The 27,895-nt window shown below is 39.5% G+C and overlaps 1 protein-coding gene across 1 annotated transcript in view; it reads left to right on the top strand.

Moving 5' to 3' along the window:
• The first annotated feature begins 403 nt into the window (after nt 1–403).
• Nucleotides 404–27,895, top strand: part of ATP6V1C1 (ATPase H+ transporting V1 subunit C1) — a 39,261-nt gene continuing 11,769 nt past the window's right edge. The window contains exons 1-6 of the mRNA XM_066379275.1: nt 404–580; nt 14,157–14,327; nt 16,220–16,287; nt 22,029–22,114; nt 24,987–25,081; nt 27,679–27,770. Coding sequence (XP_066235372.1) covers nt 14,196–14,327; nt 16,220–16,287; nt 22,029–22,114; nt 24,987–25,081; nt 27,679–27,770 — 473 coding nt within the window. The 5' untranslated portion in view covers nt 404–580; nt 14,157–14,195. The remainder of the gene's footprint in view (nt 581–14,156; nt 14,328–16,219; nt 16,288–22,028; nt 22,115–24,986; nt 25,082–27,678; nt 27,771–27,895) is intronic.

A 27,895-nucleotide genomic window follows, 5' to 3' on the forward strand; every position in this document is an offset into this window, starting at 1 on the left:
CCCGTGAACATTTATGGATGAACATTATGAATTGCAAGTCGTCTGGATGGAAACTGTGAATCAGCGGAAGTGAACTAGTAGGGATACTCCTCAGCAAACCCGGCTGAACAAAAACCCCGAGTGGAGAAGCCTGTATAGAGGATGGAGACAAGTCCTGATCCGCAGAAACCCGAAGAAGCTGGATAACGTTAGGAATGGGGGCGGTGAAGCTTACAGGGGGCGAACGAGACCCCGCCCCGACCCGGCAGAGCGGGAAACTCCACCCACCACGGAACACCGGCCACCAACCAGGACTCCAGGGTCTCCCGCTGCCCGGGACCTGCCAGCCCCGCCCCTCTTCGGAGGGCTCAGCAGAGGTTGCGGCTGCGCAGTGCTGCGCGCGTAGGCGGTGCGGCGCGCGCCGCGGTCAGCTGACCGCTCGGCCCGGCACGTGACTTGCTGCTTGGGCACTGGGGTCGAGGAAGCTGTGAGGCCGAGCTTAGGTCTGGGAGGTGATGGAGCGCTGATCTGTTAACGTCGGCCAGGCAGTCCGCCTCCGTACCTGTCGCTGCTGCCACGTCCTCGTTCGGCACCTTCCTGGGTTAGTGATGCGATGTTCTGTCCCGGGGGGGAGTCCCGGCCAGGCCGAAGCTTGCGCTGCGGTCGTGGGCTGGGAGGGATGGGGGCGGCCGCGGGGGCCGAGGCCGTGGCGTTGGAGCTGGCTGGGTGGCTGTGACTGGTTACTTGGCACCGGTTCTTCGGTTACTTAGACCCAGATTCCGTCTATTAAGAAGAAGGAGGGGAAAAGAGAAAGGGCCCTGGGAGGTCCACTCAATGGCCAAGGCAGAAAGGAGAAACGCTGTGGGTGCGGGATATTTCTTCCTCGGGTGGGGGAGGGTGTCACAGCATCTACGCCCCTGATTGAGGGGGATGAAGGTGAGGGGACCCGGCGTGATGTGTGTGAGGTCACAGCGAGGGCAAGAGCTTTCACTGGGTGTAGGTGCTTGATGGGTGAAGGGGGGTGGCACTTTAAAGGGTCTGGGAGCTCCATGTAGCAGGGGCCCTCACAGTGGACCCAGGGTCGCTGTAGGCAGGGGAACAACAAGAATCCAGAAAAGTCAAACCATTTATTAAAATGGGGGAAGGGTAGGCAAGAAACCCCTGGAGAGGAACTCAGAGGGGAGAGTCATGTAAGGCATATTGAATCACCTGAGAAACAGGAGTAAGGGGAAGCTTATATTCTCTTCAGAGGAAAAATGTGGTATGTTAGGGGAAAAACATTTCAGTGCGCGGTCAGTACTTAGCAATGCTCTGGGAGTAGAGAAGTCGGATGTGTAAACATTTCGGCCTCAGGAGTTTGCCATTGTTGGGGAGATAAGTCACACACACATGACACGTTGAAGTACTGTGAGGTTATATGTAATTATAAAAAAAAAAAAAAGCTAAGTCCTTTGGAATTGTGGAGGAGGCACAGATGTATGAATAGGCACTATCTGAAAATATCCTGGAAGAAAGGTAACTGGAGTTAGGTTTGGCAAGCCAGTGGGATTTGAACAGGTGAAGAGAAATGGGGAGAACTTGCCAGGCAGGGAAAGCTGCAGAGTTTGAAGGCCTGAGGATGGGGAAAAAGTGCTTCTAGCGGAGTCAAAAGTCCAGTTTTGTGGTGGATTTGAATTATGAAGTGAGAAATAAAGTTGGGGTCAGGTAATGAAGACTTGAGTGATTTATTTATTCATTCATCTACATACTGAGTTATATACCAGGCACCGTGTTAGTGCTAGGATTTAGAAAATAGGGTCTTTCACAGAGCTTACAGTCAAGTGGATGAGATAGATTTTAATAAATAATTGTATAAGTCATATTTGCCGTGAGGGAACGGCAGAGTAGTGTGAAAGAATTTATAAAAGCCATGACCTTTGTAGAACGCTTTTTTGGAGCCTTTGACTTTCAAAATGACATCAGAAAAGGGTGTCAAGGTGTAAGTGAAAACATTCCAAGCTGAGGGAACAGCATTTGTTAATGCCCTGAGATGATAGGAGGAATAAAGCTTTTGAGAAGTTGTAGGAGGACTAACCTGACTGCATCCTGGCGAGACATGTAGGGCTGGCAGGTGGGGGAAGCCTGGGCTCAGGCCCAGTGGGACTTTTAGTTATACAAGCAGAGGGAAGCCAGTGAAGATTATAGGCAGTGAAGTGAGTCAGGTGTGGATTTGCAAACAAAATTTTGTTGAGAATGTGGAGGATGCACAAATGAATGAAGAGAGATCTCAGCAGGATGTTGTCATTTCACCAAGAGATAGAGCAGATTAAATTTTCCTGAAGGAAGTGAAGAGCCTCTGGAAGATTGGAAGATACCTTATCTCTTCCCAAAGGTAATTAAGGAGAAGTTTTAACTATAGAAGAGCTAAGGATTTGGAGAAAGGATAGAATGATTCTATATGCACCCTCACTGAGGGTTGTTATTTATAACTACCCTTAAGCAGTCCTGAAGTGTACAGGGGAGGCTGGATCATTTTGGGGTTGATGGAAGACTCCTTTGCAAAAATCTGTTTTGGCCTTCCAAATTTATCCTTTGGTAATGTCATCTGCTCCAGAATACCTTTTTTTTTTTTTTTTTTTTTTGGTATTTTTCTGAAGTTGGAAACGGGGAGGCAGTCAGACAGACTCCCGCATGCGCCCGACCGCGATCCACCTGGCATGCCCACCAGGGGGCGATGCTCTGCCCATCTGGGGCGTCGTTCTGTTGCAACCAGGGCCATTCTAGCGCCTGGGGCAGAGGCCATGGAGCCACCCTCAGCGCCTGGGCCAACTTTGCTCCAATGGAGCTTTGGCTGCGGGAGGGGAAGAGAGAGACAGAGAGGAAGGAGAGGGGGAGGGGTGGAGAAGCAGATGGGTGCCTCTCCTGTGTGCCCTGGCCGGGAATCGAACCCGGGACTCCTGCATGCCAGGCTGGCGCTCTACCACTGAGCCATCCGGCCTGGGCTTCAGAATACCTTTTATTGAACAATAGTCACAGGGAGAACTCGATTACCTTTCATGTTTATTCTCACAGGTCTTTGAGGGAAGTAGATGAAAATGCTATACATTGTATAAATAAGAACCTATCTAGGACTTTGGAACTAGAAAACAGATACTGTACAGTGATTTGTCTAGTCTGGCATAACTTCCACGGTAGCTGGTGTGTTGTTCCTGCTGATTACCTACCTACACAGTAGTTACCACAGCCACATCTAGAGGGAAGGGTGAGTTTCTTGAAGTGCACTGTAGTCTTTGATTCAGAACTTTGAGTGAATTGTTTCTTGTAGGACAATTTCAAGGGATTTGGCAGCTGGTGATCAGTGCTTTAAAAACTGCTTTCTGTAAGCTTGGGTAAAGCTATTCCATTACAGTTCAATTATTGGTAATAATGACTAGCAAAAATGAGTTGACAGTGCTCAGGTTTTTAAAGTGTTCTTTTGGCAACAAGCAAGTCTCAGATTGTGCTGAAGACTGAGCCTCAAGGTTGTAATTTCTGATAAACTGGATAAATTGGTGTACACCTATTACTGAAAGGAATCATCAGAACCTTCCTTGTTCCCAGAGACTTCCTCTCTGCCACAGGCAACTCAGCAATGACCCGAGGAGCAAACAATTCCTTCCATGCCAGGGGATTCCCTGAACCTACGTAGACTCATGGCTCCCAAAACTCTGCTTCCCTTTTCTTTCAGAGTGGTATTTTAGAATTGGGAATGGACCGCAATACCATATTCCATTAGAGCAGCGGTTCTCAACCTGTGGGTTACGACCCCGGCGTGGGTCGAACGACCACAACACAGGGTCGCCTAAAGCCATCGGAAACACACAGGTTGAGACCACTGCATTAGAGGATCTGATCTAACACAATGTATTCGAAACCTGAAATTCATCAAGTTCAAGACTCAGAACATGTTAGCTTTCCTCAATTCGTCACTGTAGCAAGCTTTAGATTCTGTTTACTGGTCATGACAACCATTTATTGAATGCGTACTATGTAATGAGCACTTTAATATGCTAAGCAATTTTGCAGTTAGTTCTTTCAAAGACCTTATCACCACCCCCACTTGCAGATGAGAGAACAGTGCATGAAATTACCTGCTCAAGGTCACACGGCTGGCGATTACATACATTTTTACATGCGAGTTTATTAAAATACTATTCTTAACTTCTACACACCAACATCTTGGAGAGTGCCCGTTGCTAACAGGTACTCAGATATCTATCTGTCCAACAAATAAATGACAGCACCACACATGGTACCATTTGCAACCAAATGATACCTCCCTCCTCTAGGAGTTTGGAAATAAATATATGGGAGCATTTTAGACTGTCCCAATGTGAGGTGACCATCAGCATTTAGTGGATGAGGGCTAAATAAGGTACTGTCCAAACGCCAATAGAACCCACAGAGAAACACTAAACTATAGACTGATTCATAAAGCAATCCTTTCATGGTCAAGTTAATCTACCTATTAATCAGCTTAACTTACAAGTAACATCTGATTCATTAACAGTTTGCTTAAAATATCTCAAAAGATACATCAATCTATTTTTATATAACACCATTTTTGCATTTACCTAGCATTTCTTTTCTTTTTTTAAAATTTATTTACTGATTTTAGAAAGTGAGGAAGCGGAGCAGGGGAGGGAAAGAGAAACACCGATCTGTTACTGTATGTGCCCTGACCAGGAATTGAACCTGCAACCTTTGTGCATTGGGACGATGCTCTAACCAACCTTGAGAGGGCTGGCATTTCAGTTTTAAAAACACATACTTCTCATTTAAAATAGAAGCTAATGCTCCATATTTATTCTCTGATGAAACCAAAGTACCTCTCCTCCACTGCTCATCTGGCTCCTTTCAGCAGATTTGTGATAGTCAGAGGGTGCTAAGTCCGGGGAATATGGTGGATGCAACAGACATGCTTCTGTAGCATTTCTTCCTTGTTGAAATTCGTAAAAATTACAGTGGCGTAAATGAACTTGATCAGTAGCTATGGGTACACTATCACTTCACACATAAGACTAACATGAATCAACTTTGTTTTAGTTAATTTGCTATGTCAGTATGTATACATTAAGTGATAAAAATAGAGAGGCACACATGCGCCAAATAAACATGTGCTTTTGTGTCAAAACTTGTGATAGAAACGGACAGAACTTTCTGGTAGACCTTATATTAGTGATGGCAAGTTATTACATCTTTATTAATGCTTTTAATTGAATGTCTATTTTGTCAATCATGGTAGCATGCCATACATTTGCAGATTAATGGTACATATGTGCATGACATGTGGGACATTTATTCAAGCTGTATCTGCTTATTTTTAGTGAAAATGGACATTTTCCCTCGTTACTGAAGCAATACTTGTTCGTTGTTGTGCTTCATTTTTCACAAACACAGTATTACCACAGTCTTTCAGCCTAGACTTGTTACATTTTCCATATTCCGTTGTTGTTACTCCGGGTTTTCTTCAGTAAGCTCTTGGCTCCCGTGGAGGTCACAGTGGAGACTGCAGACTACAGCAGGTGGGAGCAGGTCTGCAGCCTCCTCGCCCTCCTTGCCCTCCTCGCCCTCCTCGCCCCAGAACAACATCGGTGAGGTCTTGATTGACACCACATTTCCTCACTGTCAGAACAACAGGTAAGTTTGAAGCACCTGTCACAGTCCTTTGTGCTTCCTCTTTACCCCTGCTCTTTCTTGATTTTGGTGCTGTCATGTGTGCACAATCCCTGAGTGGGGTTGGGGGTGGAGGAGGGATGGCTGAGAGCTCAGGAGGCGTCCGCCTCCCTGGCGTCCGCCTCCTGGCCTCCCCACCCAGGATACAGTGGCCAAAGCCCTCCCTCAGTTTCATGCATAATGATGAACTACCTGGGCCGGGTGCTGGCCTCAGGGGCCAGTCAGCCAGCAAGCAGCTGCAGCCATCATGGTTGAGCCATGGAGGGGAATTGCAGGGCTGAAGCTCTGGAAGAAGTCACTGTCTGTGGAGCCGCTGGTGGAAAGCAGGCAGTTCCATGTGTGAGCTTCTGTCAGGATGCAGCTGGACCCTGAACATGCCCCATCCCCACAGGAACCCACTCCCTTCTGGAACAGCAGCAGGAACTACGTATCTGAGTCTGTAGGGGGGTCTTCCCAAGGGACATGAGGGTCCAGGTTTTACCGGACAGGAACTGGGACTTTGAGAAGGGGAGACTTCACAACACGTGTCCACGTGGTTTAGAGAGTACGTTCACTAAAGCTAGGGGCAGTGAAACAGGGGAGGATTAGAAGAAGCAACCTAGATGGGGCTGCTTAGAAGTCTAGAAATGTTATGGGAAAGAAACGAGCCTAGGTAGGCCTCCTTTGGCTCATGGAAAAGTCAGAGGGAAGGGGACCATGGAGACAGGTTTAAGGGGATAGTACCCTGGAAGAGCTGCCCCTGCCCATTGCTCCCCTGGTTGCAGGTCTCATGGGGACCCTTAGAGTTTAGGAGATGCACGCCTGAGAGGGAAGAAAGGTGTGGGTGCGCTCCTAGGAGGGAAAGTCCACTCCCATTTTCTGTTAAATGTTAAAATGTGGGGCTGAGAGGGGGTGGGAAGTTGTGGGGGAATCTTTACATAGAAACAAACTGCAGTTAGATAGCAAAACCAGAAATGAACAACCACAAAACTGGGTTGGCCACGATGGAATAACTGGTAACGTGTTTGCTTTCCCATTATAAACAACCAGAAAACTGAACAAAATATGTGAAAAAGCTGCTTCCAGATGTTGGCTAACAGCATGGGAACTAAGAGGAAACAAGTGAATTGAGCTCTGTAATCCCTCCAGCTTTCTGCCTGCAGGCAGTCTGGATCATGGGTTAGGAAGGGAAACCAAGCAAATGTGTCTTGCTGAGTTGAGAGTGGAGCCGAGGAAGGCTTATGTGGCTGAAATTTGCAGGTCGGATTGGCAGAGAGGAGGGAGCTAGACAGAAATCTGTTTAGGGATCTCTGCAAAAGGGACAGCAGAAAATCACTGGAGAGCTTTCAACTGAATAATTTCCAGGGCTCATCTGGTGGAGAGGTATTTGAATACTTTATTGAATACTTGGTGCATTCAGTAGAATCCCCAGAAGGTCAGACGATAGTAGTAGTGCTAAATTAACCCTGGAGTGCAGCCTTAGGCACATCTGAAGAAAATTTAAGAACAAGCATTGCATGGATCAAGCTGATACTCAAGTGACTTGGCTACTTGTCAGAACAAAGAACTAGCAACCTTCTTAAAAAAAGGACAAAATCCCCAGTGATCAGCATTGTAACATTTTGAATTATAAATGTGCTCAGTGATATAATATAAAAGTGAACATAATGACGAAAGAAATGTAAGGCTTAAAACAATAGAATTTATAAAGCTGAAAAAGACATCTAAAATGAAAAATTCACTTGATGAACAGCGGATTAGTCTTAAGAAAAGGTCAGCAAACTAAAAGATACAGCAAGAGAGTATCCAATCGGAATCACAGAGAAAAGAACAACTAAAAACAATGAATACACAGAACTTACACATTAAACGACCTAGTATTGTACCTCAGGTCAGTGAGCTGTGGTACAATATTAGGTGGTTTAATGTGTAAGTTCTGTGTCAAAAGGGACAGGGAAGCAGAAAAAAATTTGAAAGAAAATAATTGACGACATTTTTCCAAATTTGATAACTATAAACACCGATTCAAGAAGTTCAGTTAAGTCCAAGCAAGATAAATCCTGTGTCCTTGGGGTAGTCACATTTTTCTTAGGCCACAGAAAGTATATACAAAGGTTGGGCCCTGGCCGGTTGGCTCAGTGGTAGAGCGTTGGCCTGGTGTGCAGGAGTCCCGGGTTTGATTCCCGGCCAGGGCACACAGGAGAAGCGCCCATCTGCTTCTCCACCCCTTCCCCTCTCCTTCCTCTCTGTCTCTCTCTTCCCCTCCCGCAGCCAAGGCTCCGTTGGAGCAAAGTTGGCCTGGGTGCTGAGGATGGCCTCATGGCCTCTGCCTCAGGCGCTAGAATGGCTCTGGTTGCAACAGAGTGACATCCCAGATGGGCAAAGAGCATCGCCCCTGGTGGGTGTGCTGGGTGTATTCCGGTCGGGCGCTTGCGGGAGTCTGTCTGACTGCCTCCCCTTTTCCAACTTCAAAAAAATACAAAAAAAAAAAAAAAAAAAAAGGTTTGGGCAAAAGTAGGTGTGCAGTTGTTTGTATGGAAAATAATACAGTAATTAATAATACAAGAATGAACTTTTGTGTACTCAACAACTATAACTCTGCATTATAAAAAAAATTCATATGTTAGACACTGGAATTGAAATTTCACAGAACTAAGTGTTGGTGAGAATATGGATTAACTGGAACTTGCATACCTTATTAATGGGAAAATGAAGTGTTATAACTACTTTGGAAAGCTGTTTGGCACCTATTAAATATATATATATATACTAATCAGGCATTTAATTTCTACTTCTGGATGTTTATCTGAAAGAAATGAAAAAGTATTTTACAGAAAACTTTGTAGAAGAATGTTCATAGTACCCATGTTAATGGCCCCAAACCAGTACCAATTTCCATAAACAGATGAGTATATGAGCAAACTAGTACATTCATGTAATGGAATACTAAGCAATACATAGAATGAACTACTGCTGATGTGCTCAGTATGGACAAATGTCAAAACATGCTGAGCAAAAGAAGCCAGATACAAAGGAATACATAAGATGTGCTTCCGTGAATTTGCAATGGAATTCTAGATCAGGCAGAAGTAATCTCTAGTGTGATAGAGATAGATAACAAGCAGATAGATTAGCATCTGCCCAGGATGGCAGTGGGACTGACGAGGACTGGGTATGAGGAATGACAGAAATGTTCTTAAACTTTGGTTGCACAGATGTATACGCTTGTCAATAACTCATGAAACTACCTCTCATAATGGGTGTATTACATTGTATATAAATTATATTTCAGTAAAGTTGATTTTTGAAACATACTGGTGAAGTGAAGGGAGCTAACCAGTTTTAAACCAGGTATTTTATATTATCTTATTTAATCCTCATTCATTGAAGAATATTTAACAAATTTTAAGGTTCTATATACTAGCCTGTTTGCCAGGTACTGAGGCTACAGTTGTGAACAAAAACTGTAAGTGTTTCCACTTACCATAATGGGCAGTTTATTAGGAAGATAGACATTAATAAAAAGTGTGCCTTGGGAAGGTGCTATGAGAACACATTTATTTTTAGCATATAATAGGTGCTTTCATATGATATATGACATAAATACATATTATGCAGTATATAATATTTCATAACATATGAGGCAGTTTCTGTGCCTGGTTCTTCATTTTTAACTACAACCCATCTGATAGGGTTGTTTTAAAAGTACTAAGTGACTTAATACATGTGTTTGATGCTAGTAGCCAAGAAGTGCCCAATACATATTGGCTGTTCTCTTGACATTTGACAGTTCTAATTGATGCTTGTATGTCTGTACTAACTGAGGAAACACTGGTACGACCAGATATGGGGGAAGAGATATGAGTTTGACTAGAAATACTGGATTTTGGATGCTTTTGAGACACCCACCTGGAGGTGTCCTGTAGTCAGCTGTGGACACTTGTTGGGTACAGCTCTAGAAGCAGCATAGGGGCCTGGGATGGCGATAAAAGTTTGGGAGTGTTCAGCATCTAGACTGGAATGGCCTCGAGTGTAGATAAGCTCATTAAGAGAGAAACTGTATGTACACATCCATGTGCACATACAACAGAGGGACTTAGACCTAGATCTGAGTCTTGAGGAACTCCAACATTTAATTGGTATACTGTTTTAATAATTATCTCTTGTTTCATATCATTTGTCAATATTTTTGCCTGACTTCCAAAATACAAGATGAAACAAAAGTAAATTATTAGGAATAAAAACAGAAGTCATTTGAAGCAGATAAAGAAGGTAGAGGTAGCCACGTTCTTGGTGAGATGATTATGAGTGGACACCAGTTTTGACTCTTCGTTTCCATGCAGCTGAGAGAAGGGAAATGTGTTTAGCAACATGGATTTCATATTCTGACCCCAAAACATATGTATTCTTCTGCAAAGAAAAATTTTGTTTGGAACTGAGCTTAAATTGTTCTTATATTTCAAGGAGAATTTTTCATGTGATTTGCATAGATGACAGGATAGCAGTGAATATTGTTTAAAAACTGAGGAAACGGATTTTGCAGAAGACTTTTTGATGCTGTTCTCATGGGCAGTTCTTACATTCATCCTTAGATATTTAAGAAGCCTGTCTTTCCTATTGGGCTCTTATAGTTTGCTTCGAGGAGAGGATAAAAGAATTGAGGCCATGGCTTTGCCTAAGGTACAGATGTTGTTTTCCTAAGACCTCTCTTTTATATTTTGACTGAATTCACCTTTATACTCACAGAAGACAAAAGCTTTAGTAATCTGAAACTTGACCAGTTTTTAATTTATAAACTAAGATTAGGATTTGTTTTTGAAAGACTAAATAAAAAGTGATTAAATATTTTTCTTGGTCCTTATTTTTTCTCTTAGACATTTTGATTAATTAAGAGTCACTGTTATAATTACATTTCATTTATTCATAAAATGTCTTTATTAATTGTGTATGCTGGCTTTTAGGGCTTCAGAGATGATGTGATTCTGGCCCTTTGGGATTTCCCAGAATGGTGGAGAGGGAAGTCTGTTATAAAAAAAGAGGGAAGATAGTGTGATAAATGCATAATAGTGGCATTTGTAAGATATTAAGTAAACAAGATATTTCCCAGCTGTGATACTGGGAACAGCCTTTGGAGGTAGAATGGGTTGGAGTAGCAGCTAATGACAGCCACCCCCAGGAGTAGTGGTCGAATGGAAAGGAGACCTAGGTGCATCATTTTATTTATCCCTTATAACAGCTCTGAGATTTCACAGATGAGGAAACTAGTAAGAGGTAGAGGCAGGGTTTTAACTGAGACTCCAAAGTTTGTGCCCTTGAGCACCAGGGCTCTTGAATCTCTAAGTTAAGAAATAATTGCTTTTCTGTTTGGAGGAGTCATTGTTCTAGAAGACAGGATAGTTTTGTCTTAAATTTTTATTTTTTAATTTCTTCTGAGAGGGGGAAAGCGAAGCATCAACTGTTCCACTTACACTGCTCACAAAAATTAGGGGATATTTTATTCATATTCATTTTGAAATATTCCCTAATTTTCGTGAGCAGTATAGTTGTTTCATTTAGGCTTGAGCTCACTGGTTGCTTCTCATATGTGCCCTGACTGGGGATTGAACCTATGACCTTGGTGCACTGAGATGATGCTCTATCCACGGAGCCACCAGCCAGGGCTGACACTGATTTCTTATTTCTCCTTTTCACCTGTGCGCATTAATGGGACGATATTCAGTTGGGACATTGGCTAGGCTACCTTCAAGGTAGCCTCTCTCACATGTTTGCCAGTTTATGTTGGTTGTCAGCTACAGTGTTGTTCCTCTACCATGTGACCTTTTAACAGTAGACTAGACTGGCTTCCTTCCATGGTGAACTGAGGGCAGCCGTCTAATAAACATAAGTTGAAGTTTCAAGGTCTCTTGAGGCCTGGGCCTTGAATTTACAATAGTATGGCTTCCATGTGTTTAGTTAGTCAAAGACAGTCACAGGCTAGCCCAGATTCAAGATAAGGGGAGACAGACTCCACCTTTTGCCAGCAGGAGTGACAGTCACGTTGCATAGGAGCATCAAAAGACTTCATCTTTGAGATAATTCTAATACATTATCATATTCTTCAATTCCGCTGTTTTATCTGTCTTGGAGAAACACAAGAAAAAGAGACATGCAGTACAAAGTTGTTCACTACAGACTTGTTTATAGTAGCAAAAAAGTAAAATAACAATTTTCCAGAGGAAAATGGATAATAAATTTTAGTTTGCTCATATAATACCATATAGCATTTAAAATGGATAAACTACATTTTTATGGATCACCATGAATAATTGTAAAAATAGGTTGAGTGAAAAAATCAGGTTGGAAAAGAACATGGGTAAAATTATATTCATACACTAACTTTGAAGTTTAACATCTGAAGTTTCTCGTGTAGGCTAATGAGGATTTTTGTTTTGCTTTTGTTTTAAATCAAAGCTTATCTTTGGATGTCCTCCTTAGAACGTGGTGCTTTGAGTGACTTGCATCCTTGGGCAGCCAGTTAAGTTATACTGTTGTCTGGTCATATCAAGTGCTCTGCCTGGGCTAGCTATCACTAACAAATCTGTGTTTAGTTTGATTGTAACTATGTAGCTTTATCAGTATTGTTGGAAAAACCATCTTAGAGTACAGTTCTTGAGATAGCTCATTTAATACCAATATCTAAATATATATCAGTTTAACCTCTCTGAATTTATCTGTAAATGGGGAAGATGATATGCATCATAGAGATGTTGGGATGACTGAAATAATAATGCTTAAAACATTCAGAGCAATACCTGGTGTATGGTAGATGCTGTATAAACTAAAGTTCCAAAACACACAAACATATAAGATGGCAGCTATGGTAAGGTCACTTTTTTTTTTTTTTTAAGAGAGAGACTGGAAGGGAGAGACACGAGAAGCATCAACTCGTAGATGGTGGCACTTATAGTCTTTCATTGTTTGCTTCTCATACATGCCTTGACTGGGGGGACTCCAGTTGAGCCAGTGACCCTTTGCTGAAGCCAACGACCTTGGGCTTCAAGCCAGAGACTGTGGGGTTATGTTTATGATCCCACATTCAGGACAGTGGCCCTGTGCTGAAGTCAGATGAGCCCACACTTGAGCCAGTGACCTCGGGGTTTCAAACCTGGGTCCTCAGCGTTCCAGGTTGACTATCTACTAAGCCACCACCTGGTCAAGACAAGTTCATTTTCAATTGTGTAATGACTAAGTAGGATTACTTTAATTACAGTAGGCTTCTGAAATTATGAAAGTCTATTATGATTAACTATAATTTACATTTTAAAGGAAATTTAAATTTATCAAGTTCTTTAGAGAGTTTACTATCTAATTTTGTTATTAAGACAACTTTGTAAGATAGTTATCATCTACCTAAGGTATATTCCAAGTTTCAGGGCAGGTTAAACAAGCAGTGGTATTAGAAAGCTAATAGTGGGTTTAATGAAGCATATTAAAGTGAAAATAATGACACTGTCATATTTGCATTTTTGAGTTCTTTTTGGCTTGTGTGCTTTTACCTACTTAGATTCTGAATACATTTGGCTCTGGATTTTTTCTATGTGTGTGGGGGGGGAAAGAGTGGGGAAGGGAGGGACAGGGAGAGGGAAAGGAAGAGAAAGAAGGAAGGAAGAGCGGAGAGAGGGAAGGAGGGGAGAGAGGGAAAGAGGAAGGACGAAAGACTGTAGAAGAGGGTTGATTGTGTCTTGATTGAATTGGAATTTTTGGAAAAAGATATCCACAACCTCTTTCTCACTCAGATCCAATAGTGTTGTATCAGCCCCACCCTACTCCAAGGTCATACTTTTAAATAAAGGTTAATTGACCAGATTTTTTTTTAATTTATACATGTTTTATGGCAGCTAAATATACACCAGGGATTTTAGGAGAATTCCTTAGGTTGAATATATACTGCTCACAAAAACTAGGGGATGTTTTATTGCTTCATACTCATTTTGAAATATCCCCCTAATTTTTATGAGCATTATAGATTAAAATTAACCCCAATTTGACTAATCTTGTAGGATTTGTTAAGCCAGATGTGGCAAATATATTTGGTGGCTATTGTTCAGATGCATTGATTCAAGTTATATATGTTTTTTTTATTTTCTATTTTGGTTTATGTTTTAAAAGTTTAAGGTAAACATACATTTGTGACTCTAACTTTTGTGGAATGAAACTATTGGTGGTTGGTATTTTGGATAGTCCATCTTCTTGAATAATTCCCATTTTAGGAGGTTTTGTAATTTTTAAAAAATTTAGACATTTCATGTATTAGGGCTTTATCATCTTTTTTATATTATCATAAATAAATTACTCTTCACCATTGAAAAGGATTTACTTCCAGGTAAGTAAATTTGACTGCTTGGGATCATATATTGGTGGTAGATTAGTTTTGAAACAGGTTATACATATCACTTATCCTGTGACAGAAATACTTGAGAAACAAATGATATTAAATTTATTTTTTGTTTTCTATTATATTTCAGGACCTCTCTTGATTTTGGAAGAAATACCTGGTTATAAACATGACTGAGTTCTGGCTTATATCCGCTCCTGGGGAGAAAACATGTCAACAAACATGGGAGAAATTGCATGCAGCAACTACAAAGAACAATAATCTTGCTATTAGCTCAAAGTTCAACATTCCTGACTTAAAGGTAACACTGCACTGTGCAAAATAGTGTATGAGTTTGTCATGAAAGGGAGGACAGTTGTGTCTCTGCTTACTTTTTGGTAGAAATGAGATATCCAGGTTCCTTCTTTAGCCATTGGCATAATTTAAAACCTGTCTTGTTCTTTCCAGTCTTCAGAGTTTAGATAGTAAGTAAATTGAGATTTTAGAAGTGAGCTACCAAACCAAAATAATGTTTTTCTAAATGGTAATTTAAATTATAATGAGAGATATTATGAAAAGATTTGATATATTACATTCACAAACATGACTTTGAAGAGGGAAAAATCTTAGTAATATATATTCTTAAATTTCACAGTGAATTTATTTTTTTGTAATTAAATTCATATAATGTTCACTAATTTAAATGTTTTACCATTGCACCTCTTTATAAACTCATACTTGGAAAATTTAACCTAATTATTTAACCTAACTGTATTTTTCACTCCATAAGACACATCTGGCCATATGATACACCTAGGGTTTTAAGGAGGAAAATAAGAAAAAAAATATACTGAACCAAATAGTGTGTTAAAATTTTAATAAAATACCATGGTTTTTGCTTCATAAACACATAAGCATTTTCCCTTCCACTTTTGGGGGAAAGAGGTGCATCTTATGGAGCGAAAAATACTGTAATTATTTAACCTTTATTAAATATCAGTAACCTAGAAGCTTCAAAGTGAAGCAAGCTGCCAGAGTAATCATTTGCCTGAATTTTTGGAAAGAATGGAAAAGATCCGCCTGACCTGTGGTGGCGCAGTGGATCAAGCGTCGACCTGGAACGCTGAGGTTGCTGGTTCGAAACCCTGGGCTTGCCCGGTCAAGGCACGTATGAGAAACAACTAGGAGGCAACTAGGAGTTGATGTTTCCTGCTCCTCCCCTCCATTCTCTCTCTCCTCCTCCTCTCCTCTCTTTAAAAATCAATAAAATCTTAAAAAAAAAGGAATGGAAAAGATCATGATAACATATTTTGCTGAGTAACTAAGAAATGAGGCAGTTATACACAGTACTCATTTATTTAAGAAATACTTGGCCCTGGCTGGTTGGCTCAGCAGTAGAGTGTTGGCCCAGTGTGTGGAAATTCCAGGTTCAGTTCCCAGTCAGGACACACAGGAGGAGGACCATCTGTTTCTCTTCCCCTTTTCTCCAGACCCCCATCTCTCTCTTCCTCTCCCGCAGCCATGGCTTGAAATGTCAAGCAAGTTGGCTCCAGGCACCGAGGATGGCTCCATGGCCTTGCCTCAGGTGCTAAAATAGCTTGGTTGTCGAGCAACAGAGCGGTGGCCCCAGATGGGCAAAGTATTGCCCTGTAGGGGGCTTGCTGGGTGGATCTCGTTTAGGTTACATGTGGGAGTCTGTCAATTTGCCTCCCTGCCTCAATTAAAAAAAAAAAAATTACATACTGGTTTTTAATATTTTGTGTTATGAATTCCTTCAAGACACTGATATATGATATAGACTGCCTATTTCTTCCAAAACATGCTCATTTACATACATAGAATTTTTCATATAAATTCTATTACAGACCCTCTGATGCATAGTAATGGACCCAGGATTAAGAGCTGCCGTTGTAAACCATGGCTTCAGGTGATCCGCCCTCACTGGGCAGTATAGGCAGAGGCATAGGCCTGCCATTGCAGAATCGTCATGTCTTAAAAGGCGGTTGTACCCATGCATTAGAGAATCATTTTTTACTTATAAATAGCTTTGAAATGTCTGGCAAGCATTTTTTAACCACACTTGCACATTATGAAATAAGAAAAAGAGAAGTTAAGTTTTGTGGGCCCTTCAGATTAAGATGTGTCATCTTGTTAAAAAAAAGCAACACACAAAAAACGAAACCTAAGTAATAAAATGCTATATTATCCCTCTAGGTTGGCACACTGGATGTCTTGGTTGGTTTGTCGGATGAACTGGCTAAACTGGATGCATTTGTGGAAGGGTAATGTACTTCTATGCACAGACTAGAGCAAAACGAGAGTCACCGTTTTCAGGCTGCCTGGACATTAGGTTTATCATCACATGTACTCTGTGCTTATTGCAATGGTTTTAGAAATGATGACTCTTTTTTCTTTATAATTAACTTATTGATGATACAGTTTACATACAATGAAATACACCTGTTCAAAGTGTGAGGTCATCATTTTTATTGAGATAACTTACATATTATGCAATTCACTGAGTTAAGATGTACAATGCAGTGATTTTCAGTATATTCACAGAGTTGTGCAGCCATCACCACAATCAATCTTAGTATATTTTTATCAACCATAAACATCCTTGTTCCTATTAGCAGTTACTTCCTGCCTCTTCTTGCTCAGTAATTTACTTTCTGACATTATAGGCTTGCTTAATTTGGACATTTCGTTGGAATCATACAATGTGCGATCTCTTGTGACTGGCTTCTTTTCCTTATTTAATTTTATTAAACCTTAGAATGAATGTTGTAGCATATCATTTTCCATTGTGTGACAAATTATTGGCCAGCACCTAAATATAGTACTTCTTTTGAAAAATACGCAATGAAAGCTAACAAAAGGGAGAGAAATGAGGTTAGTGACATGTAAGGGGAAAAAAATGATGATGACCAATTAATTTTAGATTCCTTAGTATCTAAACTCTACAATGGTTAAAGTTCCAAGTAATTATGCTCCTGTAGTGCACAAGAATATCATTATCTCATTCAGCCCCACAATTCTGAGAAAATTTATTTACAAGGATTATTATACCTATAAAATTCAACCTAATAGTGGTTTCAAGGTTCATGTTGTAGCATGTATCAATATTTAATTTCTTTGTATTATCAAATAATATTCCATTGTGCAGATATACATTTTATTAATACATTCAGTTGATGGACATTTAGCTTATTTTCACTTTTTGGCTAATATGAATAAAGTTTCTATGAATGTTTGTGTATGCTCATATGTTTTCATTTCTCTTGGGAATGTACCTAGGAGTGGAATTGCTGGGTCATAAGGTAACTCTGTTTTTAGCATTTTGAAGAACTGCCAGACTGCCTTCCAAAGTGGCCAGACCATTTTACAGTCCCACCAGCATTGTGTAGAAGTTCTCATTTCTCTGCATTCTTGACAGCACTTGTTAACTATGCATCTTTTTCATTATAGCCATCCTCATTGATATGAAGTAGTATTTTATTGTGTTTTTGATTTATATTTTCCTGATGGCTAGTGATATGTTCAGCATCTTGTGTGTTTATTGGCCATTTGTGTTGCTTATTTGGAGAAATGTCTATTTTGGATCCTATGCCCATTTATAAATTGGCTTGTCTTTTTATTATTGAGTTGTAATAATTCTTTACATAATCTAGATACTTATCAGGTGACTTGCAAATATTTTCTCCCATTCTGTGGTCTATCTTCATTTTCTTGATAGTGTTCTTTGAATTACAAACTTAATTTTGCTATCCAATTTATCTATTTTTGTTGCTTGTGTTTTTGAAATATCTAAGAAACCGTTGCCTAACCCAAGGTTGCACAGTTTAATGTCTTTATTTTCTTCTATGAATTTTATAGTTTTAGCTTTTACAATTCCGTCTTTGATCCATTTTGAGTTAATTTTTGTATATGGTGTGAGATAGGAGTCCAACTTCATTACTTTCTTTACATGTAGCTCTAGTCATAGAACCATTTGTTGAACAGACTATTCTTTCTCCATTGAGTTGGCACCCTTGCCAAAAATCAGTGTGAACATAAATATGAGGGTTTATTTCTGAACTTTCAGTTCTAGTCCATATTTTTTCTGTATTTCTGTTTTTATGCTAGTACCACATTGTCTTGATTATTGTAGCTTTGTAGTAAGTTTTGAAATCAGGAAGTGTGAGTTGTCTAACTTTATCTTTTTCAAGAATGTTTTGGTTTCTGTTATTTCCCTATGAATTTTCTGGGATCATTGTATCAAATTTCAGCTGGCGTTTTGATGGGGATTGTGTTGAATCTGAAGATCAACTTGGGGAGCATTGCCATCCCAATAATACTGATGTCTTTCATCCGTGAACATGGATGCTATACCATTTATTTGAAGACAGCGATGCTTTTGTCTCTAGAATTTAGTTGTATTGAAACATTTTTCTAAACTACAGTGTCAGTCATTTTTCATATTTTAGCTGAAGATGGGTGTGAGATCCTTGATAACTTTCTGCATTTTGATTAATTGGCAGAATCAATTTCTTTGACTTTTGGTATATAGAGCTTTTAAATATTTAGGGCTTAGGTAAATATTAGGGCTTAGGTAAATAATTTGTAAAAACAGAATTTTGGAGAATCTTAGAAATGTATATTTGAGTAAAGCTTTACGGAAACAGACTTGAATAGAAGGGAACTTATTCTCAAAATCTGTGTAAAAGGATGTACTATTTATGCTCTTATTTTTTTCTGAATTGATAAAACCACCATAATGCAATGGCTCTGGTTATAGAAGCTGAGATGTTGCAGAGAAATCTTTTAACATAACAGTAGATAGTAAGGAAGTAAACAGACCTAAAGATGTGCTGATAAGACTGAAGCCAAAAAGGTTGGTTAGGAGACAGTTTTACAGTAGATTAGACAAGAGATATTAAAGGCCAGGCATTTGACAATAGAATGGGAAAGAGAGGATGAAAGAAAAATAACATTAAGGTTAATAATTCCATACGTTCATATAGAGTAAATGTGAAAATTATTGATGATACTCTGAAGGGACTAATTGGTGGTAAGAATCATCTTGGTTTCTTGAGTACAGGTTTTTAATTAAGAAAAGAGTTCGAGGAAACTTTTTGGTTGCCATACCTGAGGTGATTGCCTTGCCTACAGTTCTGCCTGCCTCATTGCAGTTTCAGGTCTTGTAACCAAAGAGACATTGAGAAGGGCAGTTCCTGAGAACATAAATATTACACTTACTTGGATCCTTGTTAAGTACTTTTATGAGTTTATAGGTCGTTCTTTAAATTGTCAATGGAATGTTCTGAATACAGTTTAAGGTCTGAAAAGTACTTAGGGAAAATGTAGTTTATTTATTTAGTCATTAGAACTGAAAGTTTCCTGTACCATTTGTCAGCTGTTTTTTTCTATACTGTAATATAGTCTTGTCTTCATTAGTCTTTGAGAAATATAAAAAGTATATGATTGGTAGACCACATAATTTGGTAGATTGACAGATGGTAGCTCAGTGACTTAAATATGTTCCAATTTTCTTTTTCTTTTTCTTTTTTCTTTTTAAGTGAGAAAGAAGGGGACGGACAGACAGGGACAGATCAGATAGAAAGGGAGAGAGATGAGAAGCATCAGCTCATATACTATCGTTGTTGTACCTAAAGTTGTTCATTGCTTGCTTTCTCATATGTGCCTTGACCAGGAGGGCTCTAGCTGAGCCAGTGACCCCTTGCTCAAGCCACGACCTTGGGCTTCAAATCATAGGGTCATGTCTATGATCCCACACTCAAGCTGGTGACCCCATGCTCAAGCTGGATAAGCCCACACTTAAGCAGGCGACCTTGGGGTTTCAAACCTTGGTCTTCAACGTCCCAGGCTGACACTATCCACTATGCCACCACCTGGTCAGGCTAATGTTCTGATTTTTAAAGTCTGAACATTGTGCTATATGGAATAAACTATAGTTTATTCTTTTTCAGTAATCTAATCTTTAGAGCAGATTTTTGAAAAGGTGACCATGTGTATTTTGGCATAGTTCTTGCAGAGATGCATAGGTAGATTGTAAAGTTCTGAGTCAGTGTTAAGATTTGACACCAGAAAGTTCTATACTTTGAACTATTTCTGAGGTAAACATAATGCATATTTTGAAATGTGTATAGCAAATGGTTCTGTTTACAAGATAACTTGTTAATTTATATGGGAATAAGAGTTTGTCTCCTTTGAAGGAATGGGTGAATTTTGGAGACAAAGCCAAGTGTATGTATAAATCCCAAGTTAAACATGTTGAAAATTTATGGCTTACATTTTTTTCTGAAATTGTTCCACTATCTTAGGTTGAGGTCGTTCAGTATAGAAATGTCATTCTAATTTAGCCTGTCTGTCAATTTTCGTTGTCCTATTGCTTCTTGTGCAGGAATTTCTTAATTTGTCTTCTAGTTACACTCTCTACCGTTGAACATACAGTCATCATTGTCCAGAGCCCTGTTTTGACCATGTCATACCTCTTTAAAGTCTGACACCAGAGACCGTCTCTCTGTAGTCTGGCCCCAGCCTGCCTTCCTAGCTTAACATCCTCTTGTCCTCAGCATGATTTCTAGGCAGTCTGAATTCCTCCTCATCACTCTCCAAATGCCTGTTGCTTTTTTACCTCTCCTGATCGTGACTCATGTGCGCTGTGGCAAGAGCATACTTTCTTTCTGTCTAATCTTTTCAGAACCATTCCTAGTCTTCATTACCCTATTCATGAGCCATATGCTTCTTGGTTACAGTAGCTGAAAGTGATCCCTTTTCCTTTATGATTCTCTCTCTGTAACCTGGCACTTACCACAGATTGCTTTGTATTTAGTCATTTGTATATTTTGGTAGCTCTCCAGTTCAACTTCAAGCAATGTGAAGTAAGTGATTTTGTCTTGTATACTTTTGAATTTCACCCAGGGCCTAGAGGCACACATGGATGGGGTAAGAACACCAGACTCCAGAGTCAAGACATGACGTTTCCAGTCACAAATCTGCCACTAACTGGTTTTGTGACTAAGTTAATTTTTCTTTAACTCAGAGTCTTATAAAATGAAGAGATCAACAGGGTGATATCTAGGTGCCTTAGAAGTTTTGACACTAAGGTTTCTTGTACGGTATTGCTCCTTGCAAATGTCAATGCTCAATAAATAGTTAATGAAATGATGTAGGACCTCTTTCTTCATCCTTACACTTGCTTGTATTCTGTTGCCTGCCGGATCCCTTTCATCCTAAGTGAAAGCATATAATTGGAGAATGCAAACTCTCTGCCTCCTCCTTTGTTTTTGGTCCTTGCCGTCAGATCCATTGCCCAGTTTTTCAGTTTATAATATATGGTTATATATAGACTGTTCACTGGTTTCATTTTTTTCTTCTTTTCCAAGTGAAAGGAGGGGAGATAGAAAGACAGACTCCTGTCTGCACCCCAACCGGGATTCACCCGGCAACCCCTGTCTGGGGCCAATGTTCTGACCATCTGGGGCAAGGCTCGCAACTGAGCTGTTTGTAGCACCTAAGGTGAAGGCTCCTCGGAGCTATCCTCAGCATCTGGAGATGATGTGCTTGAACCAGTCGAGCCATGGCTGTGCGAAGGGGAGAGAGAGAGAGAGATAGAGAAGGGGGAGAAAGGGGTGGAGAAGCAGATGGTCACTTCTGTGTGCCCTCATCAGGAATCGAACCTGGGACATCCACACGCTATGCTGATGCTCTACTACTGAGCCAACCGGCCAGGGCCTTACTAGTTTCTCACTACTCTTTTTCCAGACTAATAAACAATATTTCGTATAAACTCTCTAAAGCTCTACAGCTACTCAGTTGAGTTTTGCATAAAACAAAATTTTGGTACATCTTATCCTTAAAACATTATCGACAGAAGTTAGGCCCCCTTTGTTCTATATTATATAGGTATGCATAATGGGAACATATATAGTCAAATTCATGTCTGTGTAATGTGTTCATGTATAACATGGAATTTAGGTCTTTTTCCTGAAAATAATAGTTGATTTTTTTTTCTTTTAAGGGTGGTTAAAAAAGTAGCTCAATATATGGCTGACGTGTTGGAGGATAGTAAAGATAAAGTACAGGAGAATTTGTTGGCAAATGGAGGTAAGCTAATGGCTCATGATTTAATATTGACTTGTGTGAAGTGAATGACTAAGCTACAAAAGAAAAAAAAAGGAATTTAAAAAGAAATTTGTATATAGGATATGAAATCTGTATATAAGGCCATTAAAATGTAATAGTTACTGAATTTGGTGATGCTGCTAGTTACATCCTGTCCCCTGAAACACAATCTCTTGTAAGATAATCTTATATAATATATAATGTAGCTTATGATATGGATGCCAATCAGGTCTTTCCAAAATGCAGTATTATAAAGATTTACCCTAGTTCTTTCTGGGATCTGTTTGTTAACTCATATTTACAAGTGTGTTTACAAGTTATGTGTCTCATTTTTTTAGTTAAATATATGCTGTCTTCTCTAGTTTTTTTTTTTGTTTTTTTTTTTTTTAAATAGAGAGACAGGAAGGGACAGAGATGAGAAGCATCAACTTGTAGTTGCCTTACTTTAGTTGTTCATTGATGCTTCTCATACATGCCTTGACTGGAGCAGGGGGGTTAAGCAGAGCCAGTGACCCCATGTTCAAGCCAGTGACCTTGGGCTTTAAGCCAGCGACCTTGGGATCATGTTGATGATCCGATGCTCAAACCAGCAACCGCATGCTCAAGCTGATGACTTCGGGGTTTAGAACGAGGGACCTCAGTGTCCTACATCAACGCTCTTATCCACTGCACTACCACCCATCAGGCTTCTCTAGCTTTTAAAAATTTTTACTCATTTAATTTTTAATTTTTTATTAATTGATTTTATTGGGGTTCTCTAGCTTTTAAAAAAAATTTAATAGTATACAACTGCTAATGCCTTAGAACAGCGGTTCTCAACCTGTGGGTCCGCTACCCTAGCGGGGTCGCCTAAAGCCATCGGAAAATACATAATGCATATCAGGTATTTACATTCCGAATCATAACTGTAGCAAAATTACAGTTGTGAAATAGCCACCAAAATTATTTTTTGGTTTGGGGTCACCGCAACATGAGGAACTGTATTGCAGGGTCACAGCATTAGAAAGGTTGAGAACCACTGCCTTAGAATAAAACAATTTTTTATTGCAGAGTAATGCTTTCCCCTTCAAATTTGGATATAGCATTTCTTTACCTTAGTACCTCTAGAATAGTCTGCTCCTGATCTCCCTGTAGCTAGAAACTAATATTTGCATAGAGTTTGCTCTCTGTAATAATGGCTTTGCAAAGATGGCTTTGATATTGTTGTCATATGTTCTTGCACTTGTTGTTTTCTTATGAAATACCACTTTAGCATTTGCTCCATTTTAAATTAGGCTATTTAGTTATTCGTCCTTATACTACAAAATAACCCTTTCCTCTTATTCTATCCTGTATTGCCTAGTATGATAAGCTCACTGATGAGACTTTGTTAAATTAACATTTGTTCAGTAGAGCCCCAGGGTGTTAGGGGATGGTAAGCCACTGTTTAACAAAAGACTTCAAAAGAAATAGAAATAGAGAAGTTTATTAGCACAAGTCCTTGAGAGGAGGTAGGGCCAGTGGAGAGGGCAAGGCAGGGTTAGGCGGGAATGCCAGGACACATGCCTTATATAGGGTCTGTGGGTAGAATGCTTTGGGGTTCCCAGGCTAAGTCTTGATTGGTCAATTCAAACCCAAAAGCTAGTGTTATGGTACCTTGGAGAGGGTCTTATCTAAAGGGCACATAAGGGGAAGGCCCTGGGCAGTAGGGGAGAGTGCTTATGACAAGGGTTATATTAGGAACTTAAATTTAGTTGTGACACTGTAGGCTGTTTTTGAGGGAGGGGGTGGTGTAATTTCAGGCCACCTGGCCATACAAAATGAATGCTGGGCAGCAGTGAGGAGTAGTTTGGCTAAACTTTTCAAAAGTAACAGTATTTTAAATCCAGTGTTTCTCTAATCTCATTTCTTCTTGCAAATAATACATATTCCGTAAATACTTAATAAAAAATATATAATTTATTCTTGCTCTTTGTTTTAATAGTGCTCCTGATCTAGTTATTTACTGTTTCTGTTAATTTGTGTTTGGTACATAAAGACAGAGGAGAGTAATATTAATTTAGGGTGATCTTCTAGGTATCTGATGAACGAGGACATTAGTCTAATAGGTGGAATGGGGTTTGACTATTTAGGAGACAGTGCATTTAAATTTGCTTTTGGAAATACCATCTATGTTGTTGACTTGTTGATATTGGGAGAAGTTAAAGAGAGAAAGATATTTTGATATGAATTACTTTTGCTGGTTAGCCATACTTGACATTTGGGTTCCCTGACCTTGATCCCGTCAGACTTGAAGGATAAAGTTATCTCGATTACTGAACATTTGGGGAAGTTGTTATTGAGTGTCTCTTTGGCTCTCCATTTTTTATTCTCATTTGAAAGTGAAAGGGTCTGTATTTTGAAGATTGTTGAAGTATAGACCCCCTAGAAACAATCATCACATGGTTTTAACAATAAAGTTCATTTTCAGTTTGTTTGGGTAACTTGGCAAAGATAAAACATATTTCTGTCAAATTCTGCTTATTGAGGAGACAAATTGAAACAGTTTCTTAATTGTCTTTTTCTCCTCTATGTGAGGCTTATCATGGGTATGTACATATTTCATTTATTAAATCATAAAATTAGAAGGAACATTTTAATATACATTAAATTCTGAATAAGAATAAGAGACCCAGTCAGACTGTAAGGTAAAGTTTTGATTAATTCATGTTACTTAATATAGTTCCACATTTAATCAGAATGCTTCAGAAATTATGACATTTTTACTGATTTTCTCAATGCCAATTTCAGCATTAAAATCTGAATGTTTACTGTGTAGTAGATTACAAGTAATTCTCTGCTTCTCCTCAGTAATTAACTTACTCCCTTTTTTCAGTTGACTTGGTTACTTATATAACAAGGTTTCAGTGGGACATGGCTAAATATCCAATCAAACAGTCCCTGAAAAATATTTCTGAAATAATTGCCAAGGTAAGATAAAAAAATGACACAGGTAGGACACATTGATTTATAGTGGCTTCATTTATTTTATAAGCATATCATTTTCATGTGTAGATTATCCAAGTTGTGTAGTTTACTTATTTATGTAGTTAAATATTGCATCAACAAGGTTTAAATAAAAGAACTTTATAAGATTCTGTAATAATTTATGTAAATTGTAAGGGTAACTGATATCATGTATAACAGGAAATTTGAGTGTCTTAAGGATTCAAGAGTGCTCTTCAGCAGCGCATATACTAAAATTGGATTTATAAGTTATGTTGATGGTAGTAGTCGCTTAAGTATATTTATTTGTACAGTACTGATTTAGACATTAAACTTTGTGTTCTCTGATGCCTTCTGACATTCAGTATTGCTTCTCTACCCAGAAGGGTGCCTGTGTTTATATACCACATGATTTCATGTACGGTTTCAGAGAGTACGCAGATCTTGAAGCCCATCTGTGAACTCGTGGAGTTAAAAACTCCTTTTATATTGCAAAGCCCTGGAACTTGAGAGAAAATGAAAAGATTTTACCTGAAATTATAATGAGGCACATAGACAAAAACCTATTGTTTGTCAACATGTATATTACCTGGCTAGGGTGAAAAGTATGGTTTAAATTACTTGGACAACCCTGGTTGGGTAGTTCAGTTGATTAGAGCATCATCCCAATACACCATTGTTGCAGATTTGATCCCTGGTCAGGGCACATACAAGAATCAACCAATGAATGCCTAATAAATAGAACAACAAATTGATGTTTCTCCTTCTCTCCCTCTCTCCCTTTCTCTCTCTCTTTCCCCCTCTCTCTCTTTCTCCCTCTCTCCCTCCTTTTTGCTCTCTTTTTCCCTCTCTTCCTCTCTCCTTCTTTCTCCCTCTCTTCTTTCTCTCCCTCTGTCTTCTCCCTCTCTCTCTCCCTTTCTCCTTCTCTCTTCTTCTCTCCCTCTCTCTCTTTTTCTCCCCCTCTCCCCCTCCCCCTCTCTCCCCTTCTCTCCTTCCCTCTCTATCTCTCTCCTCACCTCTTTCTCCATCCCCTCTCCATCTCTTTTTCTCTCCCTTCCCCCTACTCTTCCCTTCCTCTCTAAAACCAATAAATAAAAGTTTAAAGAATATATAATAAATTACTTGGACAGACTTTCCTTGACTATCTCAGTGACTTTATATGTTGGCTCTATAGTTAAATGTAACTGAATAGATTATCAAGAATTTTTAACTGAATTCATATAATTTAATGAAAAGCAATAGTTTGATAACATAAAATGGTGCTCTTAACTATGAGCCTTATTTTCTTTTTTGAATTTTTGTTTATTGAATTTAATGAGAGAGAAAGGGAGGAAGGGAGAGAGAGAGAGAGAGAGAGAGACAGGAACATCGCTCTATTCCTGTGTGTGCCCTGACTGAGGATCCAGCCGGCAACCTCTGCACTTTTCGATGATGCATTAAACCAATCAAGCTATCTGGCCAAGGCAAGCCTTATTTTCTTTTGATCCTTATCAAGGATTTAGTGTTCTTCTTCCTGATACAGTAGATGAGGAAAGTGAAGCGACTTGTCCCAGTACCACACAGCTAATAATGGTACAGCGGAGTTGAAGCCTAGTTTTTCAAATGCTAATTTAGGATGTCAGGATTGCCTAGGTGGGCACCCAACTCAAGGTGCTCAAATCTGAAATCTGTTGCTTTGTGCTTTCTCTCTAAACTGTTGGTAGTTTAGTCATCTGTTTGAAAAAATCAGTTTTTATAACATTTATAAATAAATTCAACTACAATTCAAATTACATTGAGGAAACATTTTGTGTATTAATAGTGAAGTTGTGTGCAATAAAATTCTAAGTTATTTCCTTTTGGGAATTAATCTTTCAGCCTTGTGAATTAAAAGCTTTTAATTAGTAATTTCTAAACCTGGTGACCTAGATTCTATTATTCTATTTAGGTTTAAGAAGTAACAGTAAATAATTAAAATGCATGTGGACTAAAACATTATCTTTAGTAGAAAAGATTCATATGGAAATTACCATGGTTATTAAAAATGAAGTAGGTATTGTTTAAAATGACCTTTTAAAGTTGTCTTTCTATTTTTTTTTTTTTTTTGTATTTTTCTGAAGTTAGAAGTGGGGAGGCAGTCAGACAGACTCCCGCATGCGCCCCACCGGGATTCACCGGGCATGCCCACCAGGGGGCGATGCTCTGCCCATCTGGGGCGTTGCTCCATTGTGGCTGGAGCCACTCTAACGCCTGGAGCAGAGGCCATGAAGCCATCCTCAGCACCCAGGCCATCTTTTGCTCCAGTGGAGCCTCGGCTGCGGGAGGGGAAGAGAGAGACAGAGAGGAAGGAGAGGGGGAGGGGTGGAGAAGCAGATGGGTGCTTCTCCTGTGTGCCCTGGCCTTGAATTGAACCTGGAACTTCCACACACCAGGCCAATGCTCTACTGCTGAGCCAACCGGCCAGGGCCTAAAGTCCTTTTAAAATAGAATATTTTTTACATCAGATCTAGTTGTTTTTGTTTTGTTTAAGTTAATATTTAAGATCTACTACTTGAATTGGTAGAGGTGGATTTAGGAAAAAAATCTTGTGTTTTTTTTTTAAGGGAGTGACTCAGATTGACAACGACCTGAAATCGCGAGCATCCGCATATAATAACCTGAAGGGGAATCTTCAGAACTTGGAACGAAAGAATGCGTAAGCATGTTAAGTGTCTGTGCGTATTTAGAATTAGAGAAGCACTCTAGCATACACTGAATGAGATATTATTGAGGTTTATTAAGTTCCAGATGTTTCTGAATCAAAATGGTATTTTTTCACTT

The sequence above is a fragment of the Saccopteryx leptura genome, chromosome 3, assembly GCF_036850995.1.
Source record: "Saccopteryx leptura isolate mSacLep1 chromosome 3, mSacLep1_pri_phased_curated, whole genome shotgun sequence".
Taxonomy (NCBI): domain Eukaryota; kingdom Metazoa; phylum Chordata; class Mammalia; order Chiroptera; family Emballonuridae; genus Saccopteryx; species Saccopteryx leptura.